Raw genomic sequence first — 25091 nt, forward strand, 5'->3', positions numbered from 1 at the left:
CATCTTGTTTAGTAGAAATAAACAAAATAAAGATATTAGCATATTAAAGATAAATGAAGCTTGAGTTCGTAAAAAGCATATCACGTTACAAAAAAATGTATACGCGATCATATCTCGTTTATTATGGCTGCATTCAACGTCATTATAAAAGCCATTGAATTGTCAATAAATTGGTAACTGATGAGAATCTTATCGTGCGTTAGACAAGCATTCAACAATTTCAATACTTTATTGCCATCTTGATATTCAAAGGAAAGAAACAAGAAAGAGCCGGAAGACACACGTACCAAGCACTCCTCAGACTCGTTACCCGTACACCAAACGTTGACTTGCAATGTCTTCGTGTACAGTTTGTTGAGTGGTACTGCAATCGGGAATGTTTCGCCGAAGGTTGGTTTGCGCAGATCCACAACAGGTTTCGTACAACACATGTGATTAACGGGCGGTTGCATCGGAAGCAATGCAGCCTTTATATATCTAAAGCGCAAACAGGCAAAAAACAACTGTTACTATTTAACATTTTTAATCTTCATCCTAACGGGCTCGTCAACATGACTCTAAATATCGCATATATTTATGTCTGGTTGAAAACGTTTCTTGTTTGTAAAATGTCGCTACATTTACATAAAGATACTTTACGATCAAAAAATTACATTCTTATATTATATTCTTATTCAGATTAAAAGAAATATCATAATGATTAAAAAGAGAAAGGAAGGATCCAACACTTTCAACTTTTAAATTAAAAAAAACAGTTAAAATAAGTTATGCCAGTTCTTCCCATTCTCCCAATACTTCATAAAAGTACTATCATATATCAAAATACTATCAAATATTATCATAATATTTTTTACTGTTTTTAAAAGATTTACCGAATAAATTATCTTAACATTAAATATATAACAAAATTATTTCTTTTGATAGTCACGTGCATTATAATTGAATTCAAATAATTGAATAATAGGATAATTATACGATTAGATAAATACTCACACTTGCGCGTTGTTAGGTATGAAAAGTGCAGCCAAATTTCTGGCACGTTCGATTCCAACATGGAGCAAACCGTCACTTACAGAATATCTAAACAAATAAATCGTTTATTTAAGCACTTACGTTATTGTTTTTACAAGATAGGAACCATATGAGATATAAACTAATTTCGACTAGACCCCTTTAAAAGAGAAAACTCTTCCAGTCTGTTACATAAATCACTGTCACTGTAAGTTATCACTTCACTCACGAATGACGAATGAGATCACAGAAACACGAACCAAACATTTCCCAATTCTTCGCCTACATATCTCATATGGCTCTTCGATCTCCAATCTATGAAACAGAATTATATAAACATAAAACCAACCTAAGCTTAATTTGCACCTGTGCCGTTTCCAGGCTCATCTCCCCAAGCGCCAACGAATTGACATCGCCAATCGCTCCAGGCAGTTTCCTTCGATTAGAAGCCTCGAATACTCCCGAATCACCCGCGACACTTTCGTCGGAAACAGCAGCCGAGACGGACCTGGTGTTCGTACCAGAACTGCTAGCTCTCGAACGAATACCAGTAGGAGGAGGTGTCTCGCTTATAGGCGAAAGAGGCGGTGGTTCCTGCGGAGACATTTGATGCTGCATAACGCATACAGGCCTGCCAAGGCCGCTTCCTTGGGACATATTTCCAGATTGCAATTCGACAGGTGGATGTGGCCCACCGACCAACTTAAGACGATCCTGAGGTGCAACACAGGATTGTTCGTGGGACGACGTTTGTTGCTGAGTAAGCCTAAGCTCCGCCAAACGGTCCTCTAGTTGATTTCCATCTAAGTGAGCATTCGATGAGGTTGTAGGTCTCTGGTGTTGTCTTCTCTGCATCTCTACGTGTTCATACGCAGGTGGTGGGCCCATCGGGGCGTTCTCATAAAGCGGTGAGACCGGTGGACTGACGCTGGAGAGACTCGATCTCGGCGATAAACTCGGCTGCGATCGACCCGGAGAAGGCGTACTGACGAGATTATTCTGCTCCGATCCTCTGAGCAATCTTTCTACGCGTCTATGCAGATCAACCATGTCGACTGGTCGCTCCTGTTGAGAGCTGACAGGACCCAGACACTGAGGACCTCCGTAAATATCAGTGAAGCTCAATCCAGAGCTAAGCGAACCCTTGCTACTGGTCGTGCTAAGGCTTCCAAGACTGGAACTGCTGCTCACCGAGAGCGTGCTCGCACTGAGAGTCTTCAATTGACCCTCGAGCATCGCCATTGAGCGTAAAGCGTCCCTCAACTGTTGCAACAGCAGTTGCTTCTCTTCGTGCAGTCGCACGCGATCTGTAATCGTCTTGTTCGACAATTCAAGCGCGTTGTTTAGATCCTGCTCGAGGCGACGGATCTCACTCTGGATCTTCTTCATATCTTGTTGCGTTCTGGTACGCGGAGTGATACTCCTTAACTCTCGAAGTAACTGTTCTTTCTCTTGGAACAGCAACAACTTGTCCTTATCGCTTTCCGTCTGACCAGGAGTTACTTTTTCCTCGAGGTCCGCCAATTGTTGTTGTATATGCTGTATCCTTTTCCTTGCTTCGTCGTACTGCAACCTCATTCGTGCCATCTCGGCCAGACGAGTACCGATCGGAACCAATTCGCCGGAGAGATCGGTCTGAGAGGCTGTACTAAGCTTCTCCTGAGGTAAGCTAAGAGTGCTGGCCTCGGGACTACCTTCGCAGAGCTGTAGTCTCGTCAATTCGTCCTTCAATTGAGCCAGAGACTGCATCAACTCGGCTTTCTCCTTTTCGCCCGAACTCAGCGATTTCTGAATGTTTCGAAGCTCCGTCATGATTGCCTGGGCCTCGGTGATGTTGTAACAACCGCCATGATGTCCGCTCAATTTCTGTTCGACGCTATATCAAAAATAACAGGAAACATTGAAACTCGCGTCTTTAGTAGATTATTCGTTCTGTTACGATAAAACTATAAATGATATTTATGTAAATCCGTGTTTCTACGAGTTCCACTAGATGTCTGATGTAAATCTTGAAAGAAGACAGTAACGACATACCTTGCAAGAGTGTCCACTCCTCGTTGTGTACAGTTCATTTCAGCGCGGATCTGTTCGAGCTCTCGTTTCAGCCGGGAAACTCGACTCCTCGCGAGCGCGACATCGGATTTCAAAAGATCCGGATCGTACTTGGTACTCAATGAACTTGAACTGGAGCACACTGTAGACGAGATAGATGATCAATCATTACCTTTTCGTTCGATGTATTCTTTATTAACCCTATATGTGGAAAATAACAATGAACTCTGAATCAAAGAGTATAAAAAATATTGTTGCGTTTATTTGACTTTGTATTCTACAAACAATTGAAGACGACATTGGCAAATTTTTTGGAAAATAAGAAATATCCTCTCGATCGCTATGGTATCAAAATTTTACTGTATTCTAGTTGGACGAATGATTTAATTGTACAGGATTTGTAATATGCACAAAATATGCTCGATACGCCCGATCTATATAGATAAAAATACTTTTATTGTAAAATAAATTTATTCGAGGATATTGTGTACCACGGATAACACGACGAACGATTAGCGCGTCATAAGTTCCAAGTAAATCATTACTTTCCACGCTAAACTATAATTTCAAGAATACTCTGAATATCAAAAATTTACAGAAAATATATAAATATTAGTATGTACTCACAACTTGTACGTGAAGCACCGAGCGTCGTTAAAGCGTTGTTAAGGTGATTGTACTCATCCTGGGCCAGACATAACCTCTGTTGCTTCACATCGTAAATCTCCTTTTTCGCCTGTAACACAGTTGCAAACGACATTGTTAAAATTAAGATCCATCGTTCTTTCGAAATAATAAAGAAAAAAATTCCTATCATAAACCTATAAAAGTCATGAGATCCAAACATCCGATCGAATCCACACTGAAGTATTCGATCATTTCGACCTTCGATCGTTGAGTTTATTTTAAATATACAGTCGATTTTAATAATAGAAGCAAACATCGATGTAGATTCTCGAATAAATTAAATTGCAAATGCGCATATGGCACTTAGGCAACGCTTAACAGAAAGAATTCTGCGGTTAAAAGTAACGTTGGGAATAGCACGTCGTTTCACGTTTTTAGCTCGATCACGCGTCGAAATCCGATAGAAGCCACGCAACTGCCTGCGGCAGCATTCTTTCGATTTTCAAACAAGGAAATACCATTACACATGATTTACGTAGTGCTAAGAATGCCGGACGATCCTGCAGTTCGGATTGTTCCGCAGGTTCAACGTCGTAAAACAGAAGGAAATAAAAGAACGTAGTCGATCGGTAGCGAGAGAAACATTCGGAATTCACGGCAACGTTTCTCGTTCCGTTTCTCTCTCGTGTCGCGTTTCTATGGAATTTCGCACTTTTGCTATTCTCGAAAAGAGTTCTCGAAGCGAGCTCCGGTACTTCCAATTACCGTTCGTTTTCGAGGCCTCTCTCTTTCTCTCTGTTTCTCTTAGTCGACATGTAAATGCGAAAGAAAGAAACAGCGAATGATTCGAAACTTCTATTCGACGTTATCAGCAGATCGTATCTTGATATTAGAGACGTGTGATCGGAGAGACAGAGAGATATTTGAAGGAAATATGAGACATTAGATAGCAGAGGTACGAAAAGGAAAACACTGATCGATGACAAAGTCGTTGACGGTGATACGCCGGACGTGGAATTTCACTTCAACGGATTCCAAGAGATCAGAGTAACGCACGAGATACGCGAAAATCCTGTAAGAGTCCTTACGTATTCACAGTAATAGTATGCGGTGGCGTCGGTGTCATCACGTCTGTAGCACTGCTCCCAATAGAACCTCTGTATCTGCTCGTCGTTCTCGTAGTCGTTGTGGTAGCACATTCTCATTCGATATTGGGACACGACGTTCTCGTAAATTTGCTCCTGTTGATAAGGCTGTTTGCAGGAACGTTGCTGCTCGGAATATTGCTGGCGTTGGTGTTGTTGCAGTCGCTGTTGATGCGCCTGCTGATGGTAATTGTTTACGTAGGTGCGGTACTGGTGCGCCGGTACGAGTACGCAGAGTGTGTACTGACGGTCCATGCCGGGTACACGGTAGACTAGGCACGGTTCCTCTTCTTCTTCTTCCTCTTCTTCGTCTTCTTCGTCTTCTTCGTCGTCGTGGTCGTCGTGATCGTCGTGATCGTTGCCGTCTCTTTCTTTCCTCTCCTATATACTCTTCTTCCTTTCCTTCTTCTCCGCCTTTTTCTTCCTCGTCGTTTTCCTCTTCGCCCTCGCCTTCCTCTTCTTCTTCTTCTTCTTCTTCTTCTTCTCCTTCTCGTTCTCCTTCTTCTTCTTCTATCCCGTCGGATGTCTATCTCCTCTTCTCTTCACCTCATCTTCGCGAAGGCCTCCTCGAGACTGGCCGGTTTACGGGGCCCGAAATTCCGATCCCCACCTCTGTGGGTCTCAATTTTTAAGGGATCCCACCTTTTTTCCTCCTTTTTGCCTTCTCTTCCTTCGCTTCTTGCACCACCCGGTCGATTCTCTCCTTCCCTTCTCGTTTCCATCCTGCTTTTACCTACCACCCTTCTCCCTACCATCCTATCCAACATCCTTCCTTTTTACTCTTTTATTTCTCTCCTCCTCCTTCTCTTCTTCCGTTTAATCCTTCGATCTCTGCCTCTTTCTCACTCGAGCACACATACACGCGCGGAGCCTACCTCTCTCAATCTCCGTATAGGCGTTCCTCCTCTCCTCACTTTCCGTCTGCTCCTTCCATAGTCTTTTCATTTATCTCGCTTCAACCACGGTGGCCTCAAGCGGCTCTTTCTTAGCCGGTGTAAAAAGGCGGGCCTCAGGATGAGGCCCGGCAGGACCGTCGCAATCGAGCCCTTGCGCCCCCCACTCCCAATCTGCTTTTCCTATCCTCCCTCTATTTCTTTCTTCTTTTCGCTACCCAACAATTTCTACCTTCTTCGTTCTCCGCATCCCCCACTTTGCCTCTTCCTTTCAGATACCATGCATTTCATGCGGTATTCGTTCCTGGTGAATCTAATTGATACTAGAACGTACACACACGTGCTGCGTTCGCTCACGTACCATGAATATTTACGATATCGCGTGTCGAAATTTTGCTCCTTCCCTAGGCTTTCTCATCTTCGATGATCCTCCATCTCCTCCTCTCGAAAGTTCCATCAAACTAAAAATTCTTTCGTCGATAGAAATTTTCTTGACCTATATTTCCTCGTCAAATATTTTCCATCGATCAAAATATCCATTACAGAGGAGAAAAACACCGATCGACGTTCGACGAAGAAGAACCGTTAATTTCGTTTCCGCGCACGTACACAACTAGTATACTCGACGGAATAGTTTCGTCGAATAGCCGAACGACGAAGCGTCGACGAGGTCGCGTCTCGAATTTCACCGTAGTATTCGTCATCGACCCCCGGAGGACGTACATTTTTTTCAGCGATGCGGAATGTCGTGGTGGTATGCAGGGGTCTGATATGCAGGGCGCCGCGGGGCGAGCGCACGATCCTGTCGCTGGCGGAGCCCAGCCTGTAAGGGACGACAGCAGGGATGGAGTAGGGGCCCGAGAACCGGGAGAGGAGGGGAAGGAAGGCCTGACGAGGTCACAGTACGACCCTGCTGAACGTGGTCCCATCTCGGACTCTCTGGTCGGTAGTAGAACCGACCTTGAGTCGCGCATTATGCCTCGTCCTTGTTGGAATTTCTGGGGCCACTACTGGCCCATCAGCCGTGTCTCTGATCATCTAAGAACAGGCCCGGTGGACCTTGGTGTATGTCCCCTCTCCGTCAGAAGGCCCGTTCCGTACCAGTAGTGATGGGACCAATTCTCCTGCCTTTGCACATCTTATCGATTTATTTCATTATCATCGTTGATCGATGATCTATGCCTATTATACTTTCATAACATTAATTCAATTTTATATTCGTCCAAATTATGCACATTTTACGAATTCCAGGTAATTATTCCATGTTTTTTTGCAAACTATTTTTCTTCTTTCTCGTGTGGTTTCCACTAAAATGATAACTTACGTATTTGTATAAAATCATGTATTTTTACAAAAAAAAAACCTTTGCAAGAAATGGAATGGACTATCTTTCTGTAAAGTAATTGGAAAGTTCGTGTTTCAGGACATATTTTTCTATTCTATATTCGTGGGACCAATTTGCACGAAAATATCGTCTTTCTAAAACATGGTCACTCTGCATTACCAAAATTTCAGAATTTTTCATGAAAGTAGCGACACGCGAGTGGTGAGCAATGGAAAGATAAAAAAGGACTAGTTGTTCGGGAATTACAAGCACCGGATCGATCCCATCACTACGCATCGGAGAATTTCGCCCCACCAGGCGAGCTGTGCCTCCGTACACCACCTCACCACCCCAAAACCGCCGAAGGATTCACAGGGCTCGGGCCCCGCGCGCATATTTCTCGGTCCACACTATTATTGTCGGAGGCTCCGCAGATGCTATCGAGTACGAGCCGGTTCGCTCGCCTCGCGGAAAGAGCCTCTTATTTTTCCCCTCCTCCACCTCCACCTCCTCCTCCTCCTCCTCCATCGCTCGTTCTCCACCTCCACGAGGCGCAGCTCTTCTTACCTCGATGCTTGCATCTCCCTTACGTATCTATCATTCCTTTTTCTCCCTCGAAAGATCTCTCGAGTCGCTTCCTCTTCGTCCTCCCGGCATGGCACATCCCGAAATCTCTTCCGCTTTAGCTGACTTTTTACGCCACGCTCCGCTGGACATGTCCGTCGCGACGCGACGCGGGAATCTTCTTTCGTTCCGAACGAATTCCGGTTAGAGACGTTCCATAAGTCAATTGGAATGTCTCTCGACTGACATGTGTTACGTTATTCGGATATTATGGGTCGGAGAGATACATTATTCTCCGTTAACGTCGTTTTATGAGCGGAGGTCACCTCCTGTTCATTTACATAGGACTGTTATAGGATGCTATGTAGACTTTCTTTTCAATGCTTTCTATGGTACTTTCTTCTTTGATACGTTGAATACGTTTTGCTGTTACGGAAAATCCATGAAAAATATTTTTAATTTATCGATGCCACGGTAATAGGATTAAGTATGGAAAAAGGTCTTAAAATTCGGTCTCTTATCTTTTCGAAGACCTACCATTTAGAAAAAAGTTTTCATTGCCAAAAAATAATAGCACGAACAATCTGTATATACAAGTATAAATATTGATGTTTCTAAATATAAATATTCAATAAAAAGATCAGATTTATAATGTCATTTAAAAACGCCGCTCTAGAACATGTTGGATTACTTTTACAGGATCAGGCAGGTGGTCTATATGTTATACAATGTGTTATGCATCTTTAAAATAGCTCGAAAGTACAACGTGACCTTGTACGCGATTTGTCATATGTCAATTTTAGCGATGGAAAAAAAATCCCAGGCGAGTATGACAGGAAACCGAATAAACACTTTCTCCATCGAGATCTGACTCTAGGCCGCAAATCACGCACGTGTACCAACAGAAGGGAGCGAAGAACGAAGCAGCAAGCACGAAGCACGCAGCACTCGTGTATCATTAAGGAATTCCTCTTCGAGAAATATTGGTAAGGAATGCCAGCGCTGCAAAAGGAGCGATATCTTCGGCCAAAAGGGTCAGCCTTCGTATTAGAGGTCCTGTATATGCATTTTAATGGAAGATCCACCACCTACAATAATAATTCCTGCGAAACCGTTTGCACATACTCGTGAGTTCTATGTCGGTACTCGAGTATATATACACGCGTTTATAGGTGCTGTAAAAGCCAGAAAAGAATCTACCTTTCTGGTACACGAGGAAGGGACGCAAAAATTATGAGAGAAGAGAGAAAATAAAGACAGTCCATAAACGACGAACAGCAGTAACGCATATTTGCATACGAATTGACGAATTGTTATCAATACCGTAGCTTTGTTCAAAAAATTCATTTACGAATTTAAATAATAAATTTTGCCCTACGATGTTGCAAGATCCTAAGCAAATTCGCCGTCAGATATAAATACAATCTCTGTTGTTAATAATAGCGGGATATCCTTATTACCAAAAATATCGCTCCACTTCAGCCGTAAGGAAACAAAGCAGATTACAAAAGTCACGAAGAAGCATCTGATCTAACCTAATCCAAGCTAACCTCAACTCCTTCGTATATACACTCATTGTCAGGGTATTCAGAAGCTTATTATGGACACGCGTGGTTATTGTTATTGTCATCGGCGGTACTGGTATTCGTCGGTATTACATACTGGGATCGCTAGGTTGTTCTGTTGCTGCGTGGCCGGGACAGAGGTAGTGTGCGACGGAGGCTGCAAATAACGATGACGGGGAGGTGTTTGTGTGTGTGGTAGTGGTGAGATGGCGGAGGAGGAAGAGCGATTGGAATGCAGCCGAGTGAGGAATTCCGGCCCCTCCCGCATATTTATCTGAACGCTACACGCCGATCCGCGGGGCCCCGCTCCGAGCGAAGGGCCCCCTTTTATAGTGCGCCAACTACTCTCCGCCGCTCATACCATCGGAGGAGGAACGAAGAAAGAGGGATAGATAGCAGAGAGCCGCGCGGAGCCAGTGTCGGGCCACTATGCGTACGGATCTGTTCAGGAATGCCCGCGGTGTTTTGTAATTGGACGCATTCGTGGCATTTTCTTCTGAATACGCAACCGCGGCAAATTTCGAAAGCAACGTCTTCCGGCGAATGTTAAGGGCACGGATGCAGAACCGTTTCCTTCGGGAATTTTCGAAATGATTTATGAGGAAATTACGGGGGTAGAGAGAATCATGATTCGATGTACTTTTAAACATTGCCGTCGGAATGGAATGATGTAGAGGGGAATGGTAAGCCGCATTCCATGGAAGGAAATGGAATTTGTGACAACTTCTCTCTCTCTCTCTCTCTCTTTCTCTCTCTCTTTCTTTCTGAAAAAGCCGTATTTTCATAACATTTAGTAAATTTCATTCTGTCTTCCTTTTAATCCTTGTTACCTTAATAATAACAAGTTAGTGCTTGTGAAATGTTACTTGAAAATTGATAAAAAGGAAATAGTCTTTGGGGGCTGATTGGTTGGAAATACCTAAAATTAAAATATTTATGAAATTGGACTCTTCAAGTTTAACTGGATTCCTCAAATATTTCTTGAACAAATACAATTACATATTTATAATAACAAGTAATAATCTGTCTCTAAAAATAGGCAATTTATGAATTAATGATTACGATGAAAATATTGACACAATTTAGATGGTTAGTTGACGTTCTCGCGTTAAATCGTGATTCTTAATCTCTTCCTCGCACGAATCGACAAAAGAAGGCAGAGAATCGATAATTTAATTCATACTTAGACGTGGTAGCGAACAGAGAGGGAAAAGAATCAGCAGTAAGCAGACTGACGATGGAGAAAAGCATTTCTTCGGCTGGACAGCTGTTGCCGAACAAAGGCTGAAGGATACAAAAGAGGAATTTCTTGGGGCGCACGTGGCTCCCGAGAGAAAGAGAGAAGAAGGGAAGGAAGAAAAGAAAAAGGAGGATCCACGGCTAATGCAAGGGGCCGACTATACACACGTGACCCGCTACACCCTTTCGGGCATTCCTCTCCTTCCGTCAATTTCCTCTTTTCTTACTTTCAATGCGTCATCTTTCATTCCTCCTTCCTGACTATTTCGTCTTCCTCTTGTCAATCTCGCAAATGGAATTATAATTGCGCATATATTTAGATTGACTATGAGTTCTAAAGCTAAGAGTTGCTTTCACATTAATGACTAATAAAACAATTCTAATTACTTTCGTATAAGAATTGTTGAACTCTGCTCGTTATACAATCATAATGGATATGATACAGATACACACACACACACACACACACACAATTCCATTATAATAAATGAAGATATTATTGAAGTTGTTTCAAGTAATGATTTCGTAACAAAATACCTACTTGTATATATCCACGTTTATATCATTGTTTGTGCATCCTATTACAGGAATCGTTATTGATATTGAGATTGTTCGAAACATCAAACGAAAGAATTCCATCGAAGAATCTTTTTTGGAATGTGTGAATTAATGTGGGATTAACTTGTATACCAGCTCATATAGAACCAGCAACTGTACGTGCAGTACGCAATCTCACCAATAGAAGTCGCCACAATCTGCAACTTCACACGTGCTCAAAGTCATATTTTTGATATATGACTAAATCGTATATTATCGCTATATATGTATACATCTATATATATCAAATATTCAATCAGTTATCTCTAATTTAAAAATTAATACAAAACCTTGTGAAATTACGTAATCATAAAACAATCTGAATATTTTTAGAAATATTAAATCTTTATCATATAAATTCCTTGAGAAATCTTCATCTTTTATTTCATGCTTTTAGGCCATCATTTTTCATTTGTATATAGTAGTATGCATGTGTGTACATACATATATAAGAACTTTGATCTTTGAATCATCGTTTTCTTTTTTTTACTCTTTGACAATTATTCTCAATGAATTAAAACGACAAGTGTTAACAATGCATTCTCAGAGTATTAAAAAGAAACGGTTGAAACTCGACGAGTTCATAAATATGTATAAGTTGTTTGAATGAATGTACGCGTACGTGTACAAGTAATCTATAAATTAAAATATTGTATTGTAACGCTATAATACCGTCTTCCATAATTTCATCTTTTAATAACAATAGGCAAAAATTAAAAATTAAAAATTACAGATAAATTGCCAATCCTTTCCTTATCTCTAGTTTTAATTCATAGAACGATTAACACTCGAACAGACAATCAATTATTATGATTTGATCGTGAGATTTTCCGTGATTAAACGAAGTGGCTCATCGAGGAAACCTATACAGAATCAAATCGTGCGCACTGCCGTGCGATGTAAAACATATTTGTGTGTTTGTTTCGATGTCATGATAACGAAATGATTGATACCGTCACAATAATTCCGGTTTGCGTTGTAGCGCCCCACCACCAAATTAGACACCAGAACAATCCTACTAAGCTTTAGTGACATCAACATGTATGTATTTAAGGCAATAAAAAAAATTAAAAATATTTAAGGAATCTATATGGAATATTCTCTAATCTAATGTACTTGATGGATTCGATAAAGATAGAAGTTATATAAATAGATCATTTAAATCTCAAAACACGAAGGAAAGATTTAATTTAATACGCGTGGAATTTTCTCAAGGTCACTCTTCCAACATTTTCGAGATCATTGTATATTTTATAATTATAAATAGAAAGATATGTTATTTATAATTTGTATTATATAAGTGTTACATTATGTATATCGTTTGTGACGACTATTAATTTAATAGTTTCAATAAGTTTATAAATAGTAATTTAATAAGTACACACGCATAAATCACAGAGTAGCGTATAGGGGGGCGGGCACGTTTGTACAACGGCACCTGGCACCGTTACCTTATCAGTAAGATATAAGAATTCTTCGTGGAGAAAGTTTGGATATATTTTGTGTTTGCTATTTATCGTCTCGATACACCAAACGGTGAACGTATATTTAGATATTACAAGCATACAGATACTTCACATTCAAAAGCCCTCGTGTTCGAGCGAAGAAACAACAGAGATAATTATTGTTGACTGTATTTTTTCCCGTCGAGACAATTTTTCTAGATTAAACTGTCATTCAAATTACTGCATAACTCGGAACTGTGTACAAGGATGGAGCAAAGCAAAATTTTTTGCTTGCAATTTGCATGATGTGAATATAGATACTCGTTAAAGTATATAATAAAACAAGAAATGCGATAAATAACGATAACTCGACATCTTTAAATTCCTTGAGCACATAAAAAAATAAACAACGAATTACTCTTAAGAATTATCTCCTAACAAAATACTTCTCGGAAAGAATCACAGAACTGAGAAGAATATCACAGCTCTTTGATTCGACCGTTAAACACATTCTTCTAAACATCTAAACTGTCTTAAATACGCGGAGTATCGTTCTAAATTCTACATTAAGGAAACTTTAAATGAAAATCTCAATAATAATGAACAAATTTCTAAAATTTTCCCCTTCCCGAAAGACGACATTAATTTTCACAATATTTTTAACCTTCTCATCATTGATCTTTATCATAAAACCTGTATGACTAGAGTATTTTCAAATCTTATTGCCGCTAAAACCGTCCACCGAAGATCATAACGTGCATATACGTCAGTCGCGCCACCGAGGCCTAAAAATCTAATTATAAAATAGAAAAAAGCTCCCACTGCCGGTGGAATCGGCGTGATCGCGAACAAGCTGCACGCTCTCTCTCTCTCTCTCTGTCTGTCTCTCTCTCGAGATAAGTTTCCTCGGGGAGCCGTTTTCCAACAGTTGCAGAAGGAATGCGCACCAGGTGAAGCCAGCATGACGATCGGCCGCGTAAAGGTGCGTTCACATCGAGCGCGTGTTCGGGTCGCGTCTTGGTTTGCGACGCGACGATGCGCCTGGCGCGATGGAACGAGCCTGCGCATACGAACGTCCCACCGCCGGGGAAGAAGGGAAGGGAGTGGGAGGCAAGAGAGCGGGTAGGCTGCGGTGGCGAACGAGCGATGCTGATATGAATGGAATGCGATGCCATTATCGTGGTGTACATACCGATAACTCGATGCCCCGTTCAGCGAACGAAGGTGTCTGCGCGGACCGAGCAAAAGCTCTTAACTTTCCAGCAATCCTATCTCTTCGCGCGAAACACATACAGAGGATGCTCTTTCTTTCTGGCGTTTTCGTATCAAAAGGAAAGCCCGCGAGATTCGAGTTTGAGAATTGGGCGGTCCGAGTTGTCTCAGAATAGAGTATTCTCTGATGTAAAAATAAGAAACGTACGTTTCTACAAACAATTTTTCTTTACTAACAATAAGATAAAAGTTTTGCTGAATCTGTGAGTTGAACGTTGTACAGTTCGTACGTAAGACTCTGAACAAATAATTGATTAGTTTCTTGATATTTTTTCCCCAGTAGAGGAAAAGAAAGAATTTTAATTGTATAATGTATACCAAAAATATTTTCGGCACAAATGCAAAAACGTAAGTAATAAAATCTTAACCCATTGAAACGTTATCGCGATCTTTTGACACTCATTGAGGAGAATTGTTATCAATTATGTTGTGCAACACGAAACTAACTATTGATCACCGCTAGCAGTCGTTCGGTAAAACGATGCCGTGTATCGATTAGACCCATGTTACTATCTCTATGCCATTTTTTACAGACGATGAAAACGTTCTATTTCTTTGTCATAGTTATCTTTCTTCCCGCAACCAGGTTAATCAATAAAATAACATTAATCTATTCTCGAAATACATAAGTTAAAAAACACTTGATTCCCATTAATTATTTCTACATTATCTTATAATAGAATCAATGTGTGAAAATTCCAAAGAAACCTCTATGACTGATAATTTTCCATAACCTTAACGGTTCTATTAAAAGAAATCATGTTCACTCGCAATATTTTTACACGGTAATATTTAATTTGTTATCATTTTTAATCGCTTTTATGCGTCAACATCTTTGATACTGATATAATTGCTATCTAACCTATTATAGCCTGATATAGTTTAATGATACGCATATCTTTCTAGCAACTTAACAATAGCGTGACGTAATTGGAAAACATTAAACAAATTAAGAGGAAAATGATCATAAAATATTCTCTCTATGTAGTTCAAACATCGAACAATGAAATCTACGAAAATGTTAAACAAATATTCTAATAAATTATACGTATATAAAATGAATAGCTATATGAAATAACGTTTGTATCTCCTATTACGAAGTAAATTGTTTTCAGTAATTATAAAAGCAAAAGATCCGAAATTTTCCAGAAGTGTTAAAACAAAAAAGAAAGTGGAGAGAGGAGAAAGAAGGAAAAAAGAATGCGTTGCGCACATTTGAAAAGGGCTACGGTACATTCACATTTTTGTGTCGCCCTTCCAAGAAGAGCACCGTGGAGAAGAAGTTAGAAATCCTGACGAACGTATTCGGTATGCATATCGCTTTACGGAGAGCTCTCCCTTTCGGAGAAATCGGCATCTGATGCTCGTGCATTCCCTTTGGATGAATGTCGAGCGTTATATTGAGATTTCAGGGAAATCGACGTATCAGCCAATTAAACTTGACCAGATAAAAAAGAACGAGCTCATGGGTCAGCCCGTTACGCGATCGTCGCAACGATTCGTACTGTCGTCGATTTTCTGCCATCATTCAAGAGGAAATGTAATTTTCGTCGTGACAATTCCCAGGTGACGCCTCACCTGAATATTTATAACTCTCGTCGCTTTTGTGATTCATTCGACGCGATAAGAAACGATCTTGAAGATCGCGGAAAGTCCTTGCAACGTTCATACACTTAAACGAATTAAAAAAATTCGATCCCAGAAAGGGATAACATCGACACACTCGATTAACCATTTAGATAATACTTCGAGATAAGAAGATTATAATAATAACCGATCGAAATGTAACACGTATTACTAGAACGCCAATTAAAAATATGTTTATATCTATATAGGTAGAGGAATGTTGCTAAATAAATGATTTAATTATTTTTCAATCGGAGAAAGCTATGATAGATAATCATATCCTTGTAGAATTGCGACGATTTTTTTTTTCGCGAACTCGACGACAAACAGTAGCCAGATCTGAATCTGGGGTACGTCATTTAGCTGTTGGTTATCAGACAATGATAAGTCTTTGATAATCAGCCTTCATGCATTCCTGCGTTGATAAGAGACGATCGTTTTGTGATTCAAGCCGGTTCGTATGGTCCAAGGCACGTACGCATCCTCGGAAGAAAAAGCGAGTTAAGTGGAATGAAAATTCCAGAAAATTTGTGATGATTGCTACATGTGATCGATGTGTTCACATTTTTTATAGAATGATAAGAGATAGATCATCGCGGAAAAGACAGTTGAATATCTTCCCTTATCAAAATGATTTTACTAAAATACAGAGTCAAATGCCATGAATTTATTGATAATTTAAAGCTGTTGTTATAAATATTTTTGCGAGTTATGGATTTTTTACTTTTCTATTGGGTAGTTTCTACAGTTGCAAAGATAATTATTTGATTTTTTCTTACATTGGAAAGTGAAAGATTTAATCAATGTTAAAGTCTTTTATATGGATATAACATTTCCATGCTTTAAAATGTTTAGATATTTCACAACATATTATTCTCAGAAGTCATCCCGAAACTTTCCGGATTTACTTTTATCATAGCTTGACATACAAGTATTATCAAGGATGAAGAGACAACTTTGTTATATTTCCTCTTATTTTGTTAAATATTTAATGCGACAAATGTCCCTACTTGTGTCATAGATAGAAGAATCGTTGAGTAACAAGAAAAATTCGCGACACAAGTGTTAAAATGATTGATTTCTTACTTGACAAAGACTTATATAGTGTGAATATTCAGAGAATTTGATGATGTGGCAGATAACTAAGATTTAAATACTTCTTGAACGACAAGAATACAAGATCTCTCTTTTTAATATTCTGTACAGCACTAATAGTTACTTGTTTAATGAATCTATTTGAAACGTAAATTACCAGCTGTGTAACAGTAACCACGATTCTTTTCATTTCACATGCTAGAAATGCTATATACTGAATTTTCAAACTACTCCCTTATAGGATGTGGAATATGCGAACTTAAAAAAATGAAAAATAGAAGTATAGCCTTCCTATATTATCTTTTACCTCGTGAAACGTGATTATTCAACCTCGAATACGATTATCGACATACAGCAAACGACGGAGGCGGTCGAGGAGGTAGATGGAGGAGGGGGGAAAAAAGGATGAGGTAAAGGGAGAAACATCAAAAAGAAAGAAAAAGAGAAGCGTGAAATTCCGGCGGGCGTCTAAAAATAGTCGGTTACAAAAAGGAATAATAACGCGGGTACGTATATATCTGGTCGCCGGGTAAAAGCGTCGGCCTATTTATGTATCGCTCGGTAGAGATGGAATCTCGATCTCTTCGCGTGGTCGTTAACATTGTTTGCCCCTGGAAGAGAGCCTAAGGAATGTGAAAAGCTGCGTCGGCAAATGGCGAGCAACAACGCCGTAAGGCCGGTCGCGCTCCTTACCGCGCTCTCTATTTTCTTCTACGGTATTTCCGAGCTGAACCCTTCCCAGCGTGTCCGCGTCCACGTCCGCGTATGAGAATTTCACGCAAAATCTTCTGTTCGTTCTCCTTTAACGAAACCGTGACCGAGCAACAAAATAACTAACGAAAAGAACAAGATTAAAAAAGATATATATACATATATTTATATTCGTAACGCATTTACTTAGATACCTATGTATGTAGATAAATATGTATTACGGTACGAAGCGTCGCGGTAAAAGAAATAAAGAAATTATACCTTTCATCTAAATCTAGTAAGCATGTACATACTTGGTTCGTTTGTCCTCGACGAACTTGAACTTGACGGGCATATGATATGTACGCGTTTTGAAACAAAAAGCACGCGACAGTCGCATACGAGCATAATGGGGAAAGGCTAAAAATGCGAATGGCAAGCCACGTCGATCGCTATGTAACGATAATATTCTGCGTTCCTCGGCCATCCTATTTCTTTCGCGCGCTCGTGCGAAAGAGCGAACGGTATAGTCGATTCGCAGCACCGCGGGGCATCATCCAGAGTATCGAAGGACAGTAGCACATCTGCTCGTGCGCACGATCGTACACCCTCGGGAGTCCTCGTAGCTCTTCGTGAATCCATTCGTGGACCGCCTGGGGGCCCTACGAGCGTAACACCGGTAGCCACTACGCCAAAAGGGTCGCATTCGCGCGGGAATAGAGAGAAAAAAAGAGAAAGACAGAGGGACACAACCGGAGAAGGACGGAACGAAAGAAGCAGCCGAGGACGGAATATCCAGGGCCGAGGCCCGAGAGAGGACAGGCTCGAGACTTGGGGGAACTGGCATCTTTTCTTCAAGATGCATTCAAACTTGGGAGAAGAGTACGCCTTAGCGATGGGATCAATATCCTCGCGTACTCTTTCCACACCATCCTACACCATTCATCGTACCGTTTATTTCTCTTTTCATTCCATCGTCCTATCGATGTGTTACTGGGAATTCAACTACAATTATACATATATATATACGATATAGGCTGTTTTTTAAACTCAATTAAAACAATACGTTTTACCATGTCTATACTTAAAACTTACTTTGGTCCAAAATCGAAGCTACTATTATTTAATCAATGATTTAAAGAAACCAAAAAAATCGTTCGATCTACGGCAACGGCCGTTGGGCAACAACGCTAAAATATTTTTTTGTTTATGCATAAACGCATTTCCTATATTTACACGCCGTCTAGATGCAAAGTAGAGCAAAATTAGCTGCGCGTTTAACGCGTTAAAAATACCACATTCCACAAGCAACATTACCAAACAATCGATCGATGCTTCTCAGCGAAGCAACCACATGCGCGAATCCTAACCTCTATCGAGCGACGCAAGCTTGGCGCCGAAAAGCACGAAAACTATATAAGACGACTAACTATAATAAGTTAACCCCATCGCTAGCAGAGCCTTTCGTCTTTCTTTGACCGTTTCTCTCTTTTCCGCTATGCTGCCACGCATCCAGTCTCTCTTTCTCGCTACTTGCCGCTACCTTGCACGCCGGGACCCAGCGGAGAAACGATGGAATAAGAAGACAGCGTCGGTGGGAGAGAGATAGAGTAAAACGTAGAAGAGAGAAGAGGAAGTCACTGGCAGGGGCCAGTATATAGAGACACGGAGCCACGAGGGGGAAGCAGGGTGGGGGCGGAGAGTGGTGGAAAGGTGTGGAGGGGAACAGGGTTCGAACGGACGGGAGACATTCCAATCTCTCATGGCAAGCTTGCCTGCTTTGCTTCGCTCGCTTGTCTGCTTGCCCACTTGCCAAGATACCGTCGTCCTAAAGCCGGCCCACGCTACATCGAATGGCACACGGACATCGTAACCGTGTAATCTCGCGACGCGATCGTTATAGTCGATTCTGCGAGGATAGTAAACGAGTACGAGCGTCCCCACGAATACAGCCTCGATACATATACATATAGATAGGGTTATTAGCAGCGCATTATGAAAAAAGCTCGGCCTCGTGTGCAGAAGAAACTCGGTGACACGCGTTCGAATACCATTGCCGAATATCGGCGAGATCGATTACGTAACGTGATACTAATGCGAACGCTGCCGAATTTAAATATATTTGTTGGAAATTGAAACAAAATTCACGTAACACGCAAGAGTACAGAGAATGTACAAAATGAAGTACTCGTTATAATAATTAGTGGGTGAAACAGCCTCTGCCGATGTTCGTTTCTTTAATTGAACGAATTGCTGCAATAAGGAGGTAGCTCCGCTATCTAGTAATTTGAGTAATCTTACATAAATCGAAACGCGAAATCGACCAATATATTAGACCTGTCTCCTTATTGCTGCAAACTCTTCGATTGTGTCCACTACGTTCCATTTAACGAATATTCCGCTACCAGATACATGTAAAGGTCGTGTTTCTTTCGCGCGTTCACGCGTAAGAAGATATTTTGAAGCGGGGATTGTGACGATTTCGAAGCTAATCTGAAAGAAACCGCGTTCAGAATTTGGCTCCACTGGCTACACCGATGACGATGTCAATGACTGCGATTTCAGTCTCTGAAACCGTTATGACGCATATATGTACATATAAAAGGACGTCTTCGGCGAAACGCGCTTGTGTACGTATATATGTACGTGGCAAGCACTATTTCGAGCGTGAAGGTACACAGCGTACATATGTATATTTTACGTATTTCGGTATCCGATACACTTTCCTCGGCAGACACGTTCATATTGCTAGGTAGAGCCAACGTCGCTTCGGACTAGACGTTACACCTGTCGGAACGTTTTAAATTAACGGCCAGACTGTGCTGGCTGTTCCTATTTGCCAAGAGTCACGATATACCTATTTCTTCTTTCGTTTGTATCGCGGGCAAGAATAATTGGGACTGGTCAGTGATGAGAACTGTTACGAGAGAGCTCGATCGTATCGAGCCACGCTTGACGATAGATTTCGAGGTAATTATGTAATAAACTAATACGACGGTTTCGCGTAACGTTCATGCAACGATCGTATGCAAAATGATGCTCTCGTATATGCATATATAAAAATCACAGGAGAAAAATATAATTCATTATATTTTTCCTATTTCACAGAATTAAAATTATTTACCAATTTAAAATTCAATACATCGTCTCGATCAACTTTGTATGATTACGAAAATAAATAAAACCATCCTATGGAATTTGAGTATCGAACATTGTAATCTTTTTAAAGTTTGAGCATCACTGTGCCCCCCATCGTTTAGACTGCCCTACATTCCTTCGTATAGAGAAGTTTGCCAGGCTTCGGGGGTATTTTGGTTGCTTTTTAAACGCTAATAACTAATAAACAAAGTCCGAAACGCCACTCCCTTGTTCTTCGTTTTCGTCTTACTCTGTATCGTAGAAGGCGCCTCTTAAATTCTCTGCCATTTGTTGCCGAACACCCTGTATAATTTAAAGCATCGAGAGATCTGCAACTTCCTCCGGCGGTGTCATAATCGGTTTTGTATCTGTCCGCGCGAGACGATGCGACGAGCGGTACGAGGGAACCGAGCGAGCAAAAATAAATGGCAATTAAAATTCCACTCGCATCTCGCTGCCTCGTAGAGAGTCGTGAGGCATCGTAGAGACAGGAGTAAAGGAGCCAGAGTCCGCTGGCAAGCGGGAGCAAGCGAGAAAAACTGAGAGAAAAAGGAAAATACTGGAAACGCGGAGAACCGACAAAGACGATAGAATTCCCATTGCTGGCGAACGAGAAAGAGGACCCGAGTTTCATAATCTTATAGATCCCATCGAAAATCTGAACGATCTTCGATTCATCACAGCCTATTCTGACTTTCCTTTTTTTATACGCTGGTATTCACGATGGTATTCGAATACTATTTATTATATTTATTTATTTATATTTTATATAGACAGTTAGGTAAAATTTGTCAGGATATTGGAATAAATGTAACAGGTGACGATATGACTAACAGTGTACGTGGAATTAATTAAGAAACTGAAAGGATTAAAAGGAAACGTAACGAGGCAAAAAAAAGCTTGAAAATTTCGTTTATAGGATCTACAATGAGTGAAAGTAACGAAGAAGTACGTATACGTAAGAACGTATTACTTGTGAAAAAGTTTATATCTATCGTAGATGACCCGAGAAATTCAAACAACCAAATTTGATGCATAGTCATACGAAAAAAGTTCGTAATTTTGAAAGACTCTCGGTAAAAGAAACATCCATTTGTTCATCGAGTTCAGGATGGCTTTTAGACGAAGCAACCTACTCGGCTAATTAATAATTGAGTACCGTGAAGTATAACACTGACCCAGTTGGATCGATGAATTATTAAAATGAATAAGCGAATAGAATTATCACGGTCTATCCCACTTATTTCTGCTGTCTGTTCTGCTTCTGACTTTTTGATGTATAACGTCCTCTTTGGCTCGGATTCGTTTTTCACTTAAACTTCGCTAGATACTCCGTTACTTTTATCATTTAATAAACCAAGATTTTTTCTAGTTCGTGATTCATAATAAGCATAGAAATGAGCATAGAAAAACAGCGAATAATTTAATGCTTCTATCGTTCGGTGAATTAAAAAACCGATCGTATAACCTTCCAATAACAAATAACCAAGGTCAATCTTCGTCTTCGCGAATTCCTCCTCTCTATGAAACTTTCGAAATTCCTCAAGATTACGTCATGGCGCCTCGTCATCGGTGTTCCTTGGTCTCATTGCCATTGAGACATGAAAACAATCGTTAGCCACGCATAAGACTATCGAAGGTGGTTTACAAAAATCGTATAAACAGTTAAATTAGTATAGCAAAGAAAACCTGCTCTACGCGATCTCAGTGATTTTTACGTTTTACAGAGGAAGACGAATGGAATCGGAAAGTTTGTAATTCGATGGCTGACGATAATCGTATTTAAAAAGTCCTAAAAGAAGAGAGAAAGAGAAAACATTAGACTCTTCTTAAAAAATGGAGAAAAAATAAGAAGGCGAGACAAGCCGTTGTTTAGTCTGCGGGACGAACTTCTCTCACCCCGCGGATTACGCGTTCTAAGGCTGTCGTCGAGAAGTCTCCAGACAATCTCGAAACTAGAATCGAGCCGCGAGCCAATCTTGAAAATCGACGATGACATCACGCGTGCAGTATTTCGACCGAAATAAATATACCGTACATCGACATTCTCCCACTTCCTGTCGCGTTCCACGTGAAAAGTCGTCTTCCTTCGCTTCCGGCGACGTACGAAATTCGTCGAGGAATATTATCGAAAGAAGATTCGCAGACAGACCAACGTGAAATATCCTTGGCAATAGCGGATATTTATTTCTGATTGAAATTGGAAAGGAATCGCGGAGCGCCAGACTAACGCGAAATATTCGCGTAGGCAGCGGGAATTTCGCACAGTTGGCATTTATACTTTCGGAAATTCACGTTCCGCGAATACGCGACGCTACATCGACGTAACGTATTGCCGAAATCGTTTCACGAGAAAATTTCTTACGACGAATCGAAGGTAAGACGTGCCAACTATTATAATTTCTTCTTGGCGAAGATACCAGCTATTCGCAGATTTCGACGCGTTGCCTCTCGCATTTACATAGGGAAACATTTTTAATAAGATAAAAAAGACAGGCGTGTATTAAGAAGCAACGAGGTAGCTCGATTAAAATTAAGGAAAACAGCGGAAAGATAACACCGATAAATAACATATTTTTCTTATTTCCTTCACTCTGAAAGTTATTTATGACAAATATAAAAGATCGTATTGAAATTCCATATTAACGCCTCGATGCAAACAATTTTTCATGCAAAACGATCGAATTTCTTTTACCATAACAAGCGATTGATACCGATAACGAGCCTAATGTATACGTAAGCAATCGATCGATAAAATTCATAGACCGATGTTTTATCAAATACCCAACGAGCGAGATGAAAGGAAACATCAGGCAGCGCCAACTAAAAATAAGAAACGAGCTTTCGTTCGATTTCAACGCTGAGTATGCGTTAACTAATTACTCACTTGCTTTACAGTGACACAATGAAAGTCCACGAGACGTAAACTCATCGTAAAAGACTCGCTTTTCGAATGATGTAACCGCGAAGCGCGTAAGAGAGCGGACAAGCGTATCCCCGGACTGCAGACTCGTCGAGAGGGGAAAACTAGTTAATCCGGTGTTAATCGTCCGATCCGGCGACAAATATGAATACAAACGGGCGAAGGGGAGCGGCTAGTGACCGGAAGTAACATGATTTCTCACGAAATAACTTCCTGTCTACAGCTCCCACCGTCCCTCGTTTAAAAGTTCATCGGTCCCTCGCTGCTTATAATCCCAACTAACGGAGGTTCATCGGCACCGAGGGTGCACAGGAGGAGAAATATCTGTTTGCCTTTACGTTATCCACTGTTCAATGTCACTGTCACGGTAATTTTTCATCTCGCTAGGAGAAAAATTCAATAGCATCGCGTGTACAGCATCGTGAAGAGTTTTCATCTCGAGAATTAATATTTAACGATGAACGAGAATGTTCGTGAAAGCCAAACAAACTCGAGTAAAATTAGATTTAAGGCAAATGTTTTGGTGTTGTAGTTTCGCCTGGTTTATTGTCGTGAAATTTTTCAAATAGTTTCTTACTTTTCCATGTGCTACAGTGGTCCCGAGAAAAGAAGAATTACGTATACAACGTTCTGCTTGTTCTTAATAACGCGAACCATGCTTTTGCATCCTTTGTTCCTACAAAGTTCGTACAACTATCGTAAACCTTTTAATCATCGCGCTTTCTTTCTCTTATACGGCGTATAACTGTCACGCTGTAACATATTTTCCGTACGAGTTCAACTTTTCAGACTATCAAAGTACGTGTAACTGATAATAGGAAAATACAGTACAGAAGTATACGGGGGTGTAACAAATTACCGCGACAAATAATCAAACTGCATGCAACATTAGTCGTATCCTTTTCCAGATTAATAAAAATAGAATAATTCTTTGCCTAAGAGTTCTAGGTGAAACTAAAATAATAATTTCGTTTCACCATATGGTTTCTCGAATAGGTAGCAATTTTCCTCGAATATATGATACAACTTGCTAAAGTATCAGGTTTTAAAGCGTAATTAGCGAGACGGTTGACGCATAAACTTGTACTATAAAACACGAATCGACGTTGCTCGTTAAAAGCCCCTTTCGTATGGACGATTCGCGTGCTTCAACGCGACGAAAATAATTAAAAGGACACTCGAGACTTACCTCGAGTACGTCCTGTGCGGTCTGAAGGTATTCTCGAAGCATGGCCTCCTGAATGGCTCGCCATTCTTGCCTTGGATCCTCCAGTTGCGTCGTTTCTGAAATGATCGAAAAGAAAAGCAGATAAATTAGATACACCTTAAGACTATAGATCTTTGTTTCACGCGTCTTTCGATCGTTTGCATGCGTTGTAAATGTCGCTCGTGGAACGCTTCGGGCAAGATATCTCATTAAGACCCAACAGGTTGCATTAAGGCGACATTCCATTTACAATTTTTTCCAATCAACTGACATTATCGAACTATGTTTTTCAAGACTACAACTATGAGAGAAAATTGAAAGGAGCCGCTTAATACGTTTCTCGTCGTAATTCTTCTCAGTTTCCAACTTTTCATGCACAGTCGATACATAATCCTGCGGTTGTTGTTAGTCATCGCACGTTTTCCACAACGCATTTCATACGACAAAAGGTTGTTAATCTTACGCCGCATCGTCATCCGGAGAATGTTTAGCGACAATGACGTTTAAAAAATACTTTTCACGTAAGAAATATGCTGGCTATTTAGATAAATACGGGATACTCACGATTAACGTGATTAATGTAGTATGCACCCACATGCTTGTCGTAAGCTTCTTCCCATCCAAGTGGAAGCTCGTTTCCAATACAGTCTGCGAATGTTTGTGGTTTTGTAAATCTGT

General features: G+C 40.6%; 1 protein-coding gene across 5 annotated transcripts in view; it reads right to left on the reverse strand.

Annotated features, from left to right (window-relative positions):
• LOC126923583 (protein kibra) overlaps positions 1–25091 on the reverse strand; it is a 42223-nt gene that overhangs the window by 4564 nt on the left and 12568 nt on the right. For 4 of the 5 annotated variants that reach the window (XM_050737184.1, XM_050737182.1, XM_050737181.1 and 1 more), the window contains 7 exons: positions 24978–25087; positions 24396–24490; positions 3691–3799; positions 3046–3205; positions 1361–2887; positions 994–1080; positions 288–477 (listed from right to left, as the gene is read on the reverse strand). In XM_050737184.1, the coding sequence (XP_050593141.1) occupies positions 288–477; positions 994–1080; positions 1361–2887; positions 3046–3205; positions 3691–3799; positions 24396–24490; positions 24978–25087 (2278 nt within the window). Of the gene's footprint in view, positions 1–287; positions 478–993; positions 1081–1360; positions 2888–3045; positions 3206–3690; positions 3800–4778; positions 5908–24395; positions 24491–24977; positions 25088–25091 lie in introns of those variants that run through there. The other variant, XM_050737183.1, reaches the window with a different exon arrangement.

This window comes from Bombus affinis, chromosome 13, assembly GCF_024516045.1.
Source record: "Bombus affinis isolate iyBomAffi1 chromosome 13, iyBomAffi1.2, whole genome shotgun sequence".
NCBI classification, from domain to species: domain Eukaryota; kingdom Metazoa; phylum Arthropoda; class Insecta; order Hymenoptera; family Apidae; genus Bombus; species Bombus affinis.